General features: G+C 37.7%; 1 protein-coding gene and 1 long non-coding RNA gene across 4 annotated transcripts in view; one reads left to right on the forward strand and one right to left on the reverse strand.

Moving 5' to 3' along the window:
* The window catches only part of PDGFC (platelet derived growth factor C), a 199,844-nt gene extending 189,831 nt beyond the window's left edge, over positions 1-10,013 (forward strand). The window contains exons 5-7 of one of the 2 annotated variants that reach the window (XM_029939744.1): positions 1,049-1,077; positions 1,163-1,266; positions 9,627-9,731. In XM_029939744.1, coding sequence (XP_029795604.1) covers positions 1,049-1,077; positions 1,163-1,266; positions 9,627-9,639 — 146 coding nt within the window. In that variant the 3' untranslated portion in view covers positions 9,640-9,731. Of the gene's footprint in view, positions 1-1,048; positions 1,267-9,626 lie in introns of both variants that reach the window. The other variant, XM_029939734.1, reaches the window with a different exon arrangement.
* The window catches only part of LOC115291946, a 32,944-nt gene that overhangs the window by 7,781 nt on the left and 14,614 nt on the right, over positions 1-10,549 (reverse strand). Inside the window, exon 4 of one of the 2 annotated variants that reach the window (XR_003908737.1) lies at positions 9,612-9,881. This is a non-coding gene — a long non-coding RNA (uncharacterized LOC115291946). Of the gene's footprint in view, positions 1-8,913; positions 9,882-10,549 lie in introns of those variants that run through there. The other variant, XR_003908736.1, reaches the window with a different exon arrangement.

The raw sequence follows: 10,549 nt of genomic DNA on the forward strand, positions 1-10,549 counted from the left end.
ATCCCAAACTCTTCTATTTTATTGGAACTGCTATTATTTGACTATTTCTGGGAGGGGGAAGGCAAAGTTATAAGGCAGAAATTAAAATTGTAGAGAGATGCTTACCCTAATAGTTAAGCAGTATCTCATGTTATATATAAATTCATATTAAATACGACATGCTATTTTGATATCATTTAACTGAGGCAAGCATCATTTTCTAATTGAAAACAATGATGCTTTGAGAATTTGCTCCAACAATCTGATGAAAGAATATTTTGTTTCGTCTTCACAAGTAGGTATTCTTTTAAAGGATAAAACACTATATAGTTAACCAACTTACTAAAAGAATAGAGACAATTGTTACAAATTAGACGTCTCTTCCCTTCCTTTAGAAGGAGACGAATAGAAATCTGAAGGAGTGTGGTTAAGCTGAATTTCAGACACTATGAATTACTCCGTGCCTCGGAAGCAGAGGTTTTAAGGAACTTGAGCCCTTTTAAGATGTCAGTTTTTTCATTCCTGGTCCACTCAGTTGTCCTCAAAAATGCGTTCTCTTCATGCCCTTTTTACATTTTCTGACTCTTATTGCCAGAAAAGTTATATAAAGTTCTGTTTGCAAGTTTCTGTAAGTTGTTCTTCATTAATTGCATGAGCTTCCAATCCTTTTTAAAAATTCCATTTGTTTTTTAATCAGAGCATTCATCTTTTTACATACTAGCCTTCCCTCCAATGCTCTCCTTGTTTACTTTTTTACGAGGGTTAAAAGGTGTAGCCCTCTTTTTCTCTGTAAAGTTTCCTATTTATAGCTCTCCATTGTTTTGCTGGCTCTGTTCTTAATATTGCACAATGGCATCAATAAAGTTATAATGAAGCTTTGTTTACTATAAAATGAAAGTCCGACTTTCGAGCTGCAATCGCCCTAAAACCTCGTTAAAATAAGAAGAGATATTGTTGGCCGTATTGTTTGTGAATCAGATAGGTTTCTCTGTGAAAAGAGCCTGTTGAAATGAAATCAAGCTCAAAGCATGAACATGTATTTTTCTTTGCTTCCTTTTATGCCATGTAGTGGTGGATCTGAACCTACTAAAAGAGGAGGTAAGACTATACAGCTGCACACCTCGTAACTTCTCGGTGTCCATAAGGGAAGAACTAAAGAAAACCGATACCATTTTCTGGCCAGGTTGTCTCCTGGTTAAACGCTGTGGTGGAAACTGTGCCTGTTGTCTCCACAACTGCAATGAGTGTCAGTGTGTCCCAAGCAAAGTCACTAAAAAATACCATGAGGTAGGTGTATCATTTTCTTTTTGAGTTCCTCTGCATCTTAAAAGATAGCAAAACTGTGTATTTAAAATGGACTGTCATTTCAAAAGGAGACGTAGCATTCATAGGGGAAATATAATAAGGTTTACAAATGAATTCATGTCTTATTTCTTAAAATTAGGACCTTTAACGCAAACACCTAGGCATTAAAGATGTAGAAAGCTTGTCCTCTGATAATACAATATGGGTGCTTAGTGAGGTTTTTAGCTATCCAATAAAAAGGAAAATGTGTTCTGCAGGAGAGAAAATGGGTGAAACTTTTCAACTTTCAAAATTTCAAAATATGAAAGGAAAATATTTTAATTTTCATTTATTTTTGAGACAGCAGAGGGGCAGAGAGAGAGAGGGAGAAGCAGGCCCCAGGCTCTGAGCTGTCAGCACAGAGCTCAATGCAGGGCTCAAACTCACCAACCACAAGACCATGACCTGAGTTGAAGTCAGATGCTTAACTGACTGAACCACCCAGGCACTCCTAAGGGAAAATATTTTAGAGACAGACTTAGAGAAATTTTTGTCTATGTTGGAGAAAGGAGATCTTTGATATTTCTTTTCCCATTTGAGGCAATATGGACACATACATCCCAAGTAGATATATGCATAATTATACCAGTCTTCCTATTATTCATGTTGCCCCGAAGAGCATGTGAAGCCTTTTATGGATTCTTTGCATCTCTTTATTCTGTGGACTTAAGGAAAATATAAATATTAAATGTTAGCAATGATTGTTTTTCAGAGCTTTGAGAACCTTATAATTTACACACTCCATATTTATGTTAGTGCTAGAATATCCCCAATTATACCCACCCTTTCTCCAGGAGCATCCTGTAGATTCCTATATCAGGAAGCAAAACACTCTTTTTTTTTTTTTTAACTTTTTAAAAATGTTTTTATTTATTTTTGAGAGAGAGACAGCATGAGCAGGGGAGGGTCAGAGAGAGAGGGAGACACAGAATCTGAAGACAGGCCCCAGGCTCTGAGCTGTCAGCACAGAGCCCGACACAGGACTCGAACCCATGAACGTGAGATCATGAACTGAACTGAAGTCAGATGCTTAACCAACTGAGCCACCCAGGCGCCCTAGAGGAAGCAAAACACTCTTGATGAGGCAACTTAATTTTTATAAAACATTTAGGTTATACCAAGCCAAAATCTGCTCTTCTGACTTCATTTCAACATCACTGCATCTCATTACGTTTCATTTTTTTTACACTAAATAAAAGAACAACACAAAATAAATACCTACTTACTAAATGAAATAATTTGTCATGTGCATAAGAACATCAATAATACTCTGTTAGTCATCTAAATATACCCTGGGTCATAAACTGCACTTTATATGACATGGCTATCCCACGTCCACCAGTATTGTGTTGGCAGCTGATAAAGTGGGACAAAATCGTTGGATTCCAATAGACAGGAACCCTGTTTCCATCCTAGATCTACCATTAACTTGCGACCATCAGCAGGGTGCTTACCCCCTAGAAAATAGATGTAAAATACAATAATCTCCTGGGGTTCTCCCAGATGTTATTCCATGACAATTACTAGATTGCAGTTAGTGGAAAGTAACATCGCAAACTGTCAGTCGGTGATAAAAATGGACTGCTTACCACCATTAATCATGTGCTACTTTCATTTCTATCTCCCATGCTTCTCAAAATCCTTGTGCTGGGAATCGTCTCCAGTCTAGTTTCAGGAAGGAGCAAATCATGAGCTTGTGGCTCAGGAGGCTCCAGCCAGGCTGTGCCCAGAGGTCAGCTTTATTGCTACTCTGTGAACTGGGAATCTGGGAGTCCAGAAAAAACCCTTAATACAGTAATTCTAGACAGATTAAATAAACTGTCTTAAAAGCAAAGCAGGTATCAGAATTGATTGGTGGCCATGAATGGATGTGATGAGAGTAAGAATGAAACCAGACTGATCTTTTCTGACCTAAAATCATTCAGTTTTGGACTTTCTAAAGCATGCCCTTATTAAATACGGTGAGACCTTATTTAGCCAACAACTCTTGGATTTATAGCCACCATTCTAAGAGCTATAAAATGCTGACCAGTCATATTAGTCTTTTTTTTAAACAAGTTTATCAGATGCTGAGTTCACATCATGCTTTTGGTCAGCAAATCAATCCTTGGGTCAAGCATATCCTCCTCCATCCTATACTTATAAATTTCTTCTCAAAGCTAGAACAAGCTATCCTCAAATTGTATGGAGCCACAAAAGACCCCGAATAGCCAAAGTAATATTGAAGAAGAAAACCAAACCAGAAGGCATCACAATCCCAGACTTTAGCCTCTACTACAAAGCTGTCATCATCAAGACAGTATGGTATTGGAACAAAAACAGACACCTAGACCAATGGAATAGAATAGAGAACCCAGAACTGGGCCCACAAATGTATGGACAATTAATTTTTGACAAAGCAGGAAAGAGTATCTGATGGAAAAAAGACTGCCTCTTTAGCAGGTGGTGCTGGGAGAACTGGACAGCAACATGCAGAAGAATGAAATTAGACCACTTTCTTACACCATACACAAAAATTAACTCAAAATGGCTGAAGGACCTGAATGTGAGACAGGAAACCATCAAAACCCTCGAGGAGAAAGTAGGAAACAACCTTTTTGACCTCAACTGCAGCAATTTCCTACTCAACACATCCCCAAAGGCAAGGGAAATGAAAGCAAAACTGAACTCTTGGGACCTCATCAAGATAAAAAGCTTCTGCACTGCAAAGGAAAACAATCAAGAAAACTAATAGGCAACCGACAGAATGGGAAAACATAGTTGCCAATGACATATCAGATAAAGAGCTAGTATCCAAAATCTACAAGGAACTCACCAAAGTACACACCCAAAAAACAAATAACCCAGTGAAGAAATGGGCAGAAGACATGAACAGACACTTCTCCAAAGAGGACATCCAGATGGCCTACAGGCACATGAAACGATGCTCAACATCACTCATCATGAGGGAAACACAAATCAAAACCACACTGAGATACCACCTCACTCCAGTCAGAGTGGCTAAAATGAACAAATCAAGAGACTATAGATGCTAGCCAGCGTGTAGAGAGACGGGCACCCTCCTACACTATTGGTGGGAATGTAAACTCGTGCAGCCACTCTGGAAAAACTATCAGTAGAACTCCCCTATGACCCAGCAATAGCACTGCTAAGGATTTACCCAAGGGATACAGAAGTGCTGATGCATGGGGGCATATGTACCCCAATGTTTATAGCAGCACTGTCAGCAATAGCCAAATCATGGAAAGAGCCTAAATGTCCATCATTTGATGAGTGGATCAAGAAGATGTGGTATATATATACAATAGAGTATTACATGGCAATGAGAAAGAATGAAACATGGCTATTTGTAGCAAAGTGGATGAACCTCGAGGGTGTCATGCTAAGCAAAATAAGTCAGGTGGAGAAGGACAGATACCATATGTTTGCACTCACAGGTCTAACAGGAGAACAGGAGAAACCTAATGGAGGACCAGGGGGAGGGGAAGAGGGAAAGAGAGTTGGGGAGAGAAAGGGATGCAAAACCTGAGAGACTATTGAATGCTGAAAAGGAACCGAGGGTTGAAGGGGAGGCAGAGGGGGAAATAGGTAGTGGTGATGGAGGAGGGCACTCGTGGGGAAGAGCACTGGGTGTTGTATGGAAACCAATTTTACAATAAACTATTTAAAAAATAATAAAGAGAGGGAAAATAAATAAATAAATAAATAAATAAATAAATAAATGTCTTTTCAAGTAACATCAGTTTTAGTGTTATTAAGAAAGTTGCCCCAGGGGCCACCTGAGTGGCTCAGGCGGCTAAGCATCTGACTTCAGCTCAGGTCATGGTCTCACGTTTGTAGTTCAAGCCCTGCATTGAACTCTCTGCTTAAGTGCAGATCCCCTCTCCCCGTCTCTTTTTGCCCCTCTCCTCCTGCACTCTTTTTCTCTCAAAAATAAATAAACAATTTAAAAAAAGTTGTCACAGAGTGTGAGGTATCTATTTTTTAGTCTCAGATAAAACTCTCATGTGATGAAGAACTATGGTCATGCTTGTAAACCCACTGGCCTTCTTTCAGAATGACACCATTCCAGTATTCTTTAGTCTTTGGGTGGGGTGGTTATATATGCATTACCTGTGTGTGCACATATACAATTATGGATGTTTATCTAATTCCATGACCACCGCGTACAAGTTTCCCACAAATAATCTCTAATGCATGTGTGTATAGAAATATAACTATATGGTTGCCTACTTCACATTTCTCACAAATATCTCCAATTACCATCTTGTCTTAATTTTTTATCATGCTTTGAGGGAATCATTAATTTTCCTGTGATAGTGTTTTTCTGTTAACAAATCACCTTATAAAAAAAGAAAGGTTTATTTGTTTGGTGTAATTGATTATTTCTGAGGCCTAAGTTTTTCTCAGTCATATATCTTGGAAGTAAGTTCTGAGTTTAGTATGACTCCTAACTAAGTGCAATTATTTTTAAACATAATTTCAAGTAGTTCTAAAAGGATTAACTCATTGAGTGCCATTAATCTCAATCCAAAAACGTAACTCATTTACAGAGAAGCCCGTTTTAGGCCTTAATTCCTTTTGATGACCATTGTTCCAGCTTTCAGTTTGAAGATTAGTGTACCTCATGGAGAAGACAGAAGCAAAGACAGAGCTTAGACATCCTAATTCTTCCCTTTTCACCTGTATCTGTTATACTAGAGTCCTTAACTGTTAAGCTAAATTATATTTCTTGTGTTATTAAAAATATAAAAATTATTCCCTGTTTTGGTTTCTTTACCACTTTCAGTGGTTTCTGTTCAACCATTGTATCAAAAATAAGTTTAGAAAATTAAAAGGCTTGTAATACATAATATGATATTATTATTACATGTTTTGATATTATAGCATAACTTTTTAAAATTTTTTAAATGTTTATTTATTTTTGAGAGAGAAAGGCAGAGTGCAAACAAGGGAGGGGCAGAAAGAGAGAGACACAGACTCTGAAGCAGGCTCCAGACTCTGAGCTGTCAGCACAGAGCTTGATGTGAGGATCAAACTCGTGAACCACGAAATCATGACCTGAGCCAAAGTCTGACTCCCAACTGACTGAGCCGCCCAGGCTCCCCGATATTAGGGCATAATCTTATTACTGATAAGATTTTTTACTAGTTTTGTAGTATCAAGTACCAGATACTATTTGTTGGAAATCACCTTTGCCCTCTCAAAATTTCCTTAATGATTTTTCTATCTCACAAATAGGATTTTTCAGAAAGCAAGACAGGAAATATCCATATATATGAACTTAGATGTTACCTCTTCCTCAAAATGCATCCTAGTTTCCTGCCAGTTCTAGCGTAACTATCCCATCTTTCGTGCATGTGTAGAACTTTAAAGATATCTTTATTAGAGATTTTTTTGCTATTTCAGAATTATTGCTTATTTTTATCTGTTTTTAGCAAATTAGAACTAAGAAAGAATAAAGATCACATTACAGTGTAGTACTTAAGAAAACCAACTCCGAAGCCAGACATCCAGGGCTTGAAGCTGACATTTGTTAGCTGTGTGACTTGGAGCAAATTACTTACTCGCCTGCACCTCAGTTTCCTCATGTGTAAAGTGAACATCTAACCCTCATACCTTACTGTGAGGATTAAAGGAGCTGACACAATACTTAAAATCCGGTCTGGCACATTCTGAGTCCTTGATATATATTAGCTATTCTCTCTCTCATTTGTATTCACCACACACTGTGCCTCACCTCATTCGTTGAAAATGGCAAATGATCAATAAAGATTTAATGAATTTTGCCCAGAGATAGAAAGAGTATTCTTTTCCAGGCAAAAAGATCTATAGGATATACTATTTATTTATTTGGTAACATAAAATGTGGTCTTGCCTTTCTTGCATAGATCTGTTCTAAGTAAAAAGTATATAATTCAATTGCCTTTTTTTGCAGTGAGTCCCACCCCCCAATGTTCCATGGCACCCAAAATGTAATGGCACTTAGTTTGCACTATGTGAGCAGTGGTACATGTCCATCTATTTCTTGATGGTTCTTTCAGTACCTGATCTAACCTCTTCCATATTCTCTGATTTTAGCTTTTCCCTGGATTACTTTTTCATGGGTCTGTATTTTTAATTTGAACCTCTCTCTCAAAAGTGTGTAAGATGAGCGTCTTTTTTGTTTCTTTTATGGTGTCATGAACTGTGCCCTGAAAACAGTCTTCTTTAATATTATCTGGGGCCTGTTGGTCATTTTCCAATGTATCTTCCTCCTCCAAAGTCAAAACTCCATAGACAAATAGAGAAGGAGACCACTAATTAAGCCCCCTCCCATGTATTAGAATTGCTCGTCTAAGACTTGGCGTCACTACAGCATTAGGAGATTCTTCTGCTCTTTGTAAACTTGCACAGATATCCGTGGACAGAGACAGGGGCTGGAGAGGAGCTTTTGTTTGGTGACTGCATTTCGACATAAGCACTTCTAGAGGAAAGAGTGATCGTAGGATTGTGTCCTGGCATGGCTGCCTGTTAGGACTGTATATGGTAGCCTCTCTAACTCTTACCTTTTATAGTAAATTTTTTCCCCCTGCTAACTGGGAAAATGTATACAAGTGGAGCTAGGAATTAAAGACATTGGCTATGCCAATCTTGCAGTTTATCTATCCACCCAAACTCATTCCAGAAGCAATTTTTAACAAAAGTTGGATAAGTTATAGCACTGATATCTTAATGGTTTTGATGCCACTTTAAGTTGTTCAAAAACAGTAAGTCAGTATTGACACATAAAATAATATTCAATAGTAATTGGGTTAAGGTCCCTATTAAAATAATACAGTGTCTTGGTAATTTTTATTTTAGAATTGTGATTGTAATAGGAAATCCGCTTTTAAAGTTTCCTTTTTCTTTTTCTATTTCCCATAGTCATTACAAGTCTTTACTGTTTAGCTGTCTAGGAAGAAATTTACCAAAAAAGCAGAATGTATGACAGATAATATATTCTGAGTCTTTATAAAATTATTATCTATCAGTCTAACTTTAATAATTCGCGTTTGGCTGAAGTCCAAATACTGGCTATGCCCCTATTCTCTCTAAAGCTTCTGTTCACCCATGTGTAAAATAAGGGTAATAATTGTAAATTACTTCATAGAATTCTTGTGAGTTAAAGTATGTAAAAACATTATTACAGTGCCTGGCACCCAGTAAGCATTCAAAAAATGTTAGCTGATTAACCTCTGATATGACCACATACTCCAAATGAGGTATACATTCTCTACTTTTCTCTTTTACATCTTCAAATAGAACAGTCATAAGACTTGACTTGTGCCTTTTTGGATTAACAAACACTTCCAGGAAGAATATCTTTTAGAAGTTGCTCTATGAAGTTATCTCTGTCCTACCCAGAGAACAGAGAAACTAGACAACTTCGTCTTATTATGTACTCTGGTCTTTGTTTATCATCCAAACAAACACAATTCCTGAATCTTTATTGTTTCTATTCTAAGAAGTGAAAATACACATTGAATAGGTAGTTCTTATGAAATACTTCAGATAATCTTTTCTAGAACACATAGCTGTGCCCTCCTGTTGCAATGTTAAGAGGAAATACCTGTTTTGCTATATTTTTATTAAAAAACCAAACTGCAAATTAAGTTCATTTAATAGAGGCATCATTGTTATTACCGCCAGCCTCCGTACACAGCACAGTCGTGTCCAGCTGCAGAAAGTTAGCTGTGACGGAGGCTGTTGTCTATGAAGTACATCTAATCCATCTCATCAAGTTTATAGAGGACTTGAAGCGTAGCCAGGGAAATTAATGAGTGGCGTAATTGAGTAGACTCAGCTGCAACGTGATCGTGTTTCCTTTCACAGGATTGCAGTACTTGTAGAGCTTCAAGTATAAATATTTGTTAAATGTGTGAAAAAATGAATGAGGGAAAGAAACCAACAAACAGAAAACTAGCTGGGCAGTAGTGGTTTCAAACCACCTAATGAAGGTGAAATTCTCTGTAATATTGTCAGAAGAGTAAAATAGAGCACACAGTAAGTCTTTCAATGTAAGGACCATTCCGTATTCGGAGGCGGCATCCTTCCAGGCGGCCACTATTGAAACATCCTTTCTTTCTGGAAAGATGATGATCGCTTATGATTTCTTTAAGGGGTGGGAGTATGTGTATATGATGCCTTCACTAGGGAAAAAATCAAAGTGTGTAAGTTTCTGTAGGGACCCAAGATTCTTTTCTGAAATTTTACTCATCCATGAAATCGAACGTTACAGACATTGGTCGATTTTAAAGATAGCTTACATTTTTCCTTTTCAGGTCCTTCAGTTGAGACCAAAGATTGGTGTCAGGGGATTGCATAAATCTCTCACGGATGTGGCCCTGGAGCACCACGAGGAGTGTGACTGTGTGTGCAGAGGACACACAGGAGGATAACCATATCAGCACACGCAGCCTCTCCCCCAGCAGCACAGCTCAGTGGCTGATCTGTTAGAGAACTTGGCACATTATCTCCATCCATAATCTCAGTTGTTTGCTTCAGGGACCTTTCATCTTCGGGATTTACAGTGTGTTCTAAAAGAGGAGACACCACACGGAATTAGAAGTTGTGCAACACCTCTTTTGAGAGGAGAGGCCCAAATAACAGGAGAAGAGGTCTTTGGTCCTGGAAAAAAAAAAAAGAAAAGAAAAAAGAAATGTTGTGCATCACTAGCTAGTGACAGAGTTACCTTGTGCTTACTCAGCTAGCTGTGTTCCGTATTTCAGCTGTCTCCATGTGGCTTAGGCTAATGTCAGTACGGGAAAAACTATGTGCCCATGAGCACCTGATTCTGTTGCCTTGCTTAACTCTAAAGCTCCATGTTCTGGGCCTCAAATCACAGAAATCTGGAATTGTTTCCTTATATTCACGTATATAAACCAGAGTGTTCTATGTTCTACAACCTTGGTTTTTAAAAAGGAAATATGTTACTATGAATCAAACTTGTGTCATGCTGATAGGAAAGACTGGATTTTCCATATTTCTTACTAAAATTTCCACCATTTAGAAGAAGAGAACTACATTCATGGTTTGGAAGAGACAAACCTGAAAAGAAGAGTGGCCTTATCTTCACTTTATCTTATAAGTTGGTTTATTTGTTTTATTGTGTACATTTTTATATTCTCCTTTTGACACTATAACTGTTTGCTTTTCTAATCTTGTTAAATATATCTATTTTTACCAAAGGTATTTAATATTCTTT

This window comes from Suricata suricatta, chromosome 1 (genome assembly GCF_006229205.1).
Source record: "Suricata suricatta isolate VVHF042 chromosome 1, meerkat_22Aug2017_6uvM2_HiC, whole genome shotgun sequence".
In the NCBI taxonomy this organism is placed as follows: Eukaryota; Metazoa; Chordata; class Mammalia; order Carnivora; family Herpestidae; genus Suricata; species Suricata suricatta.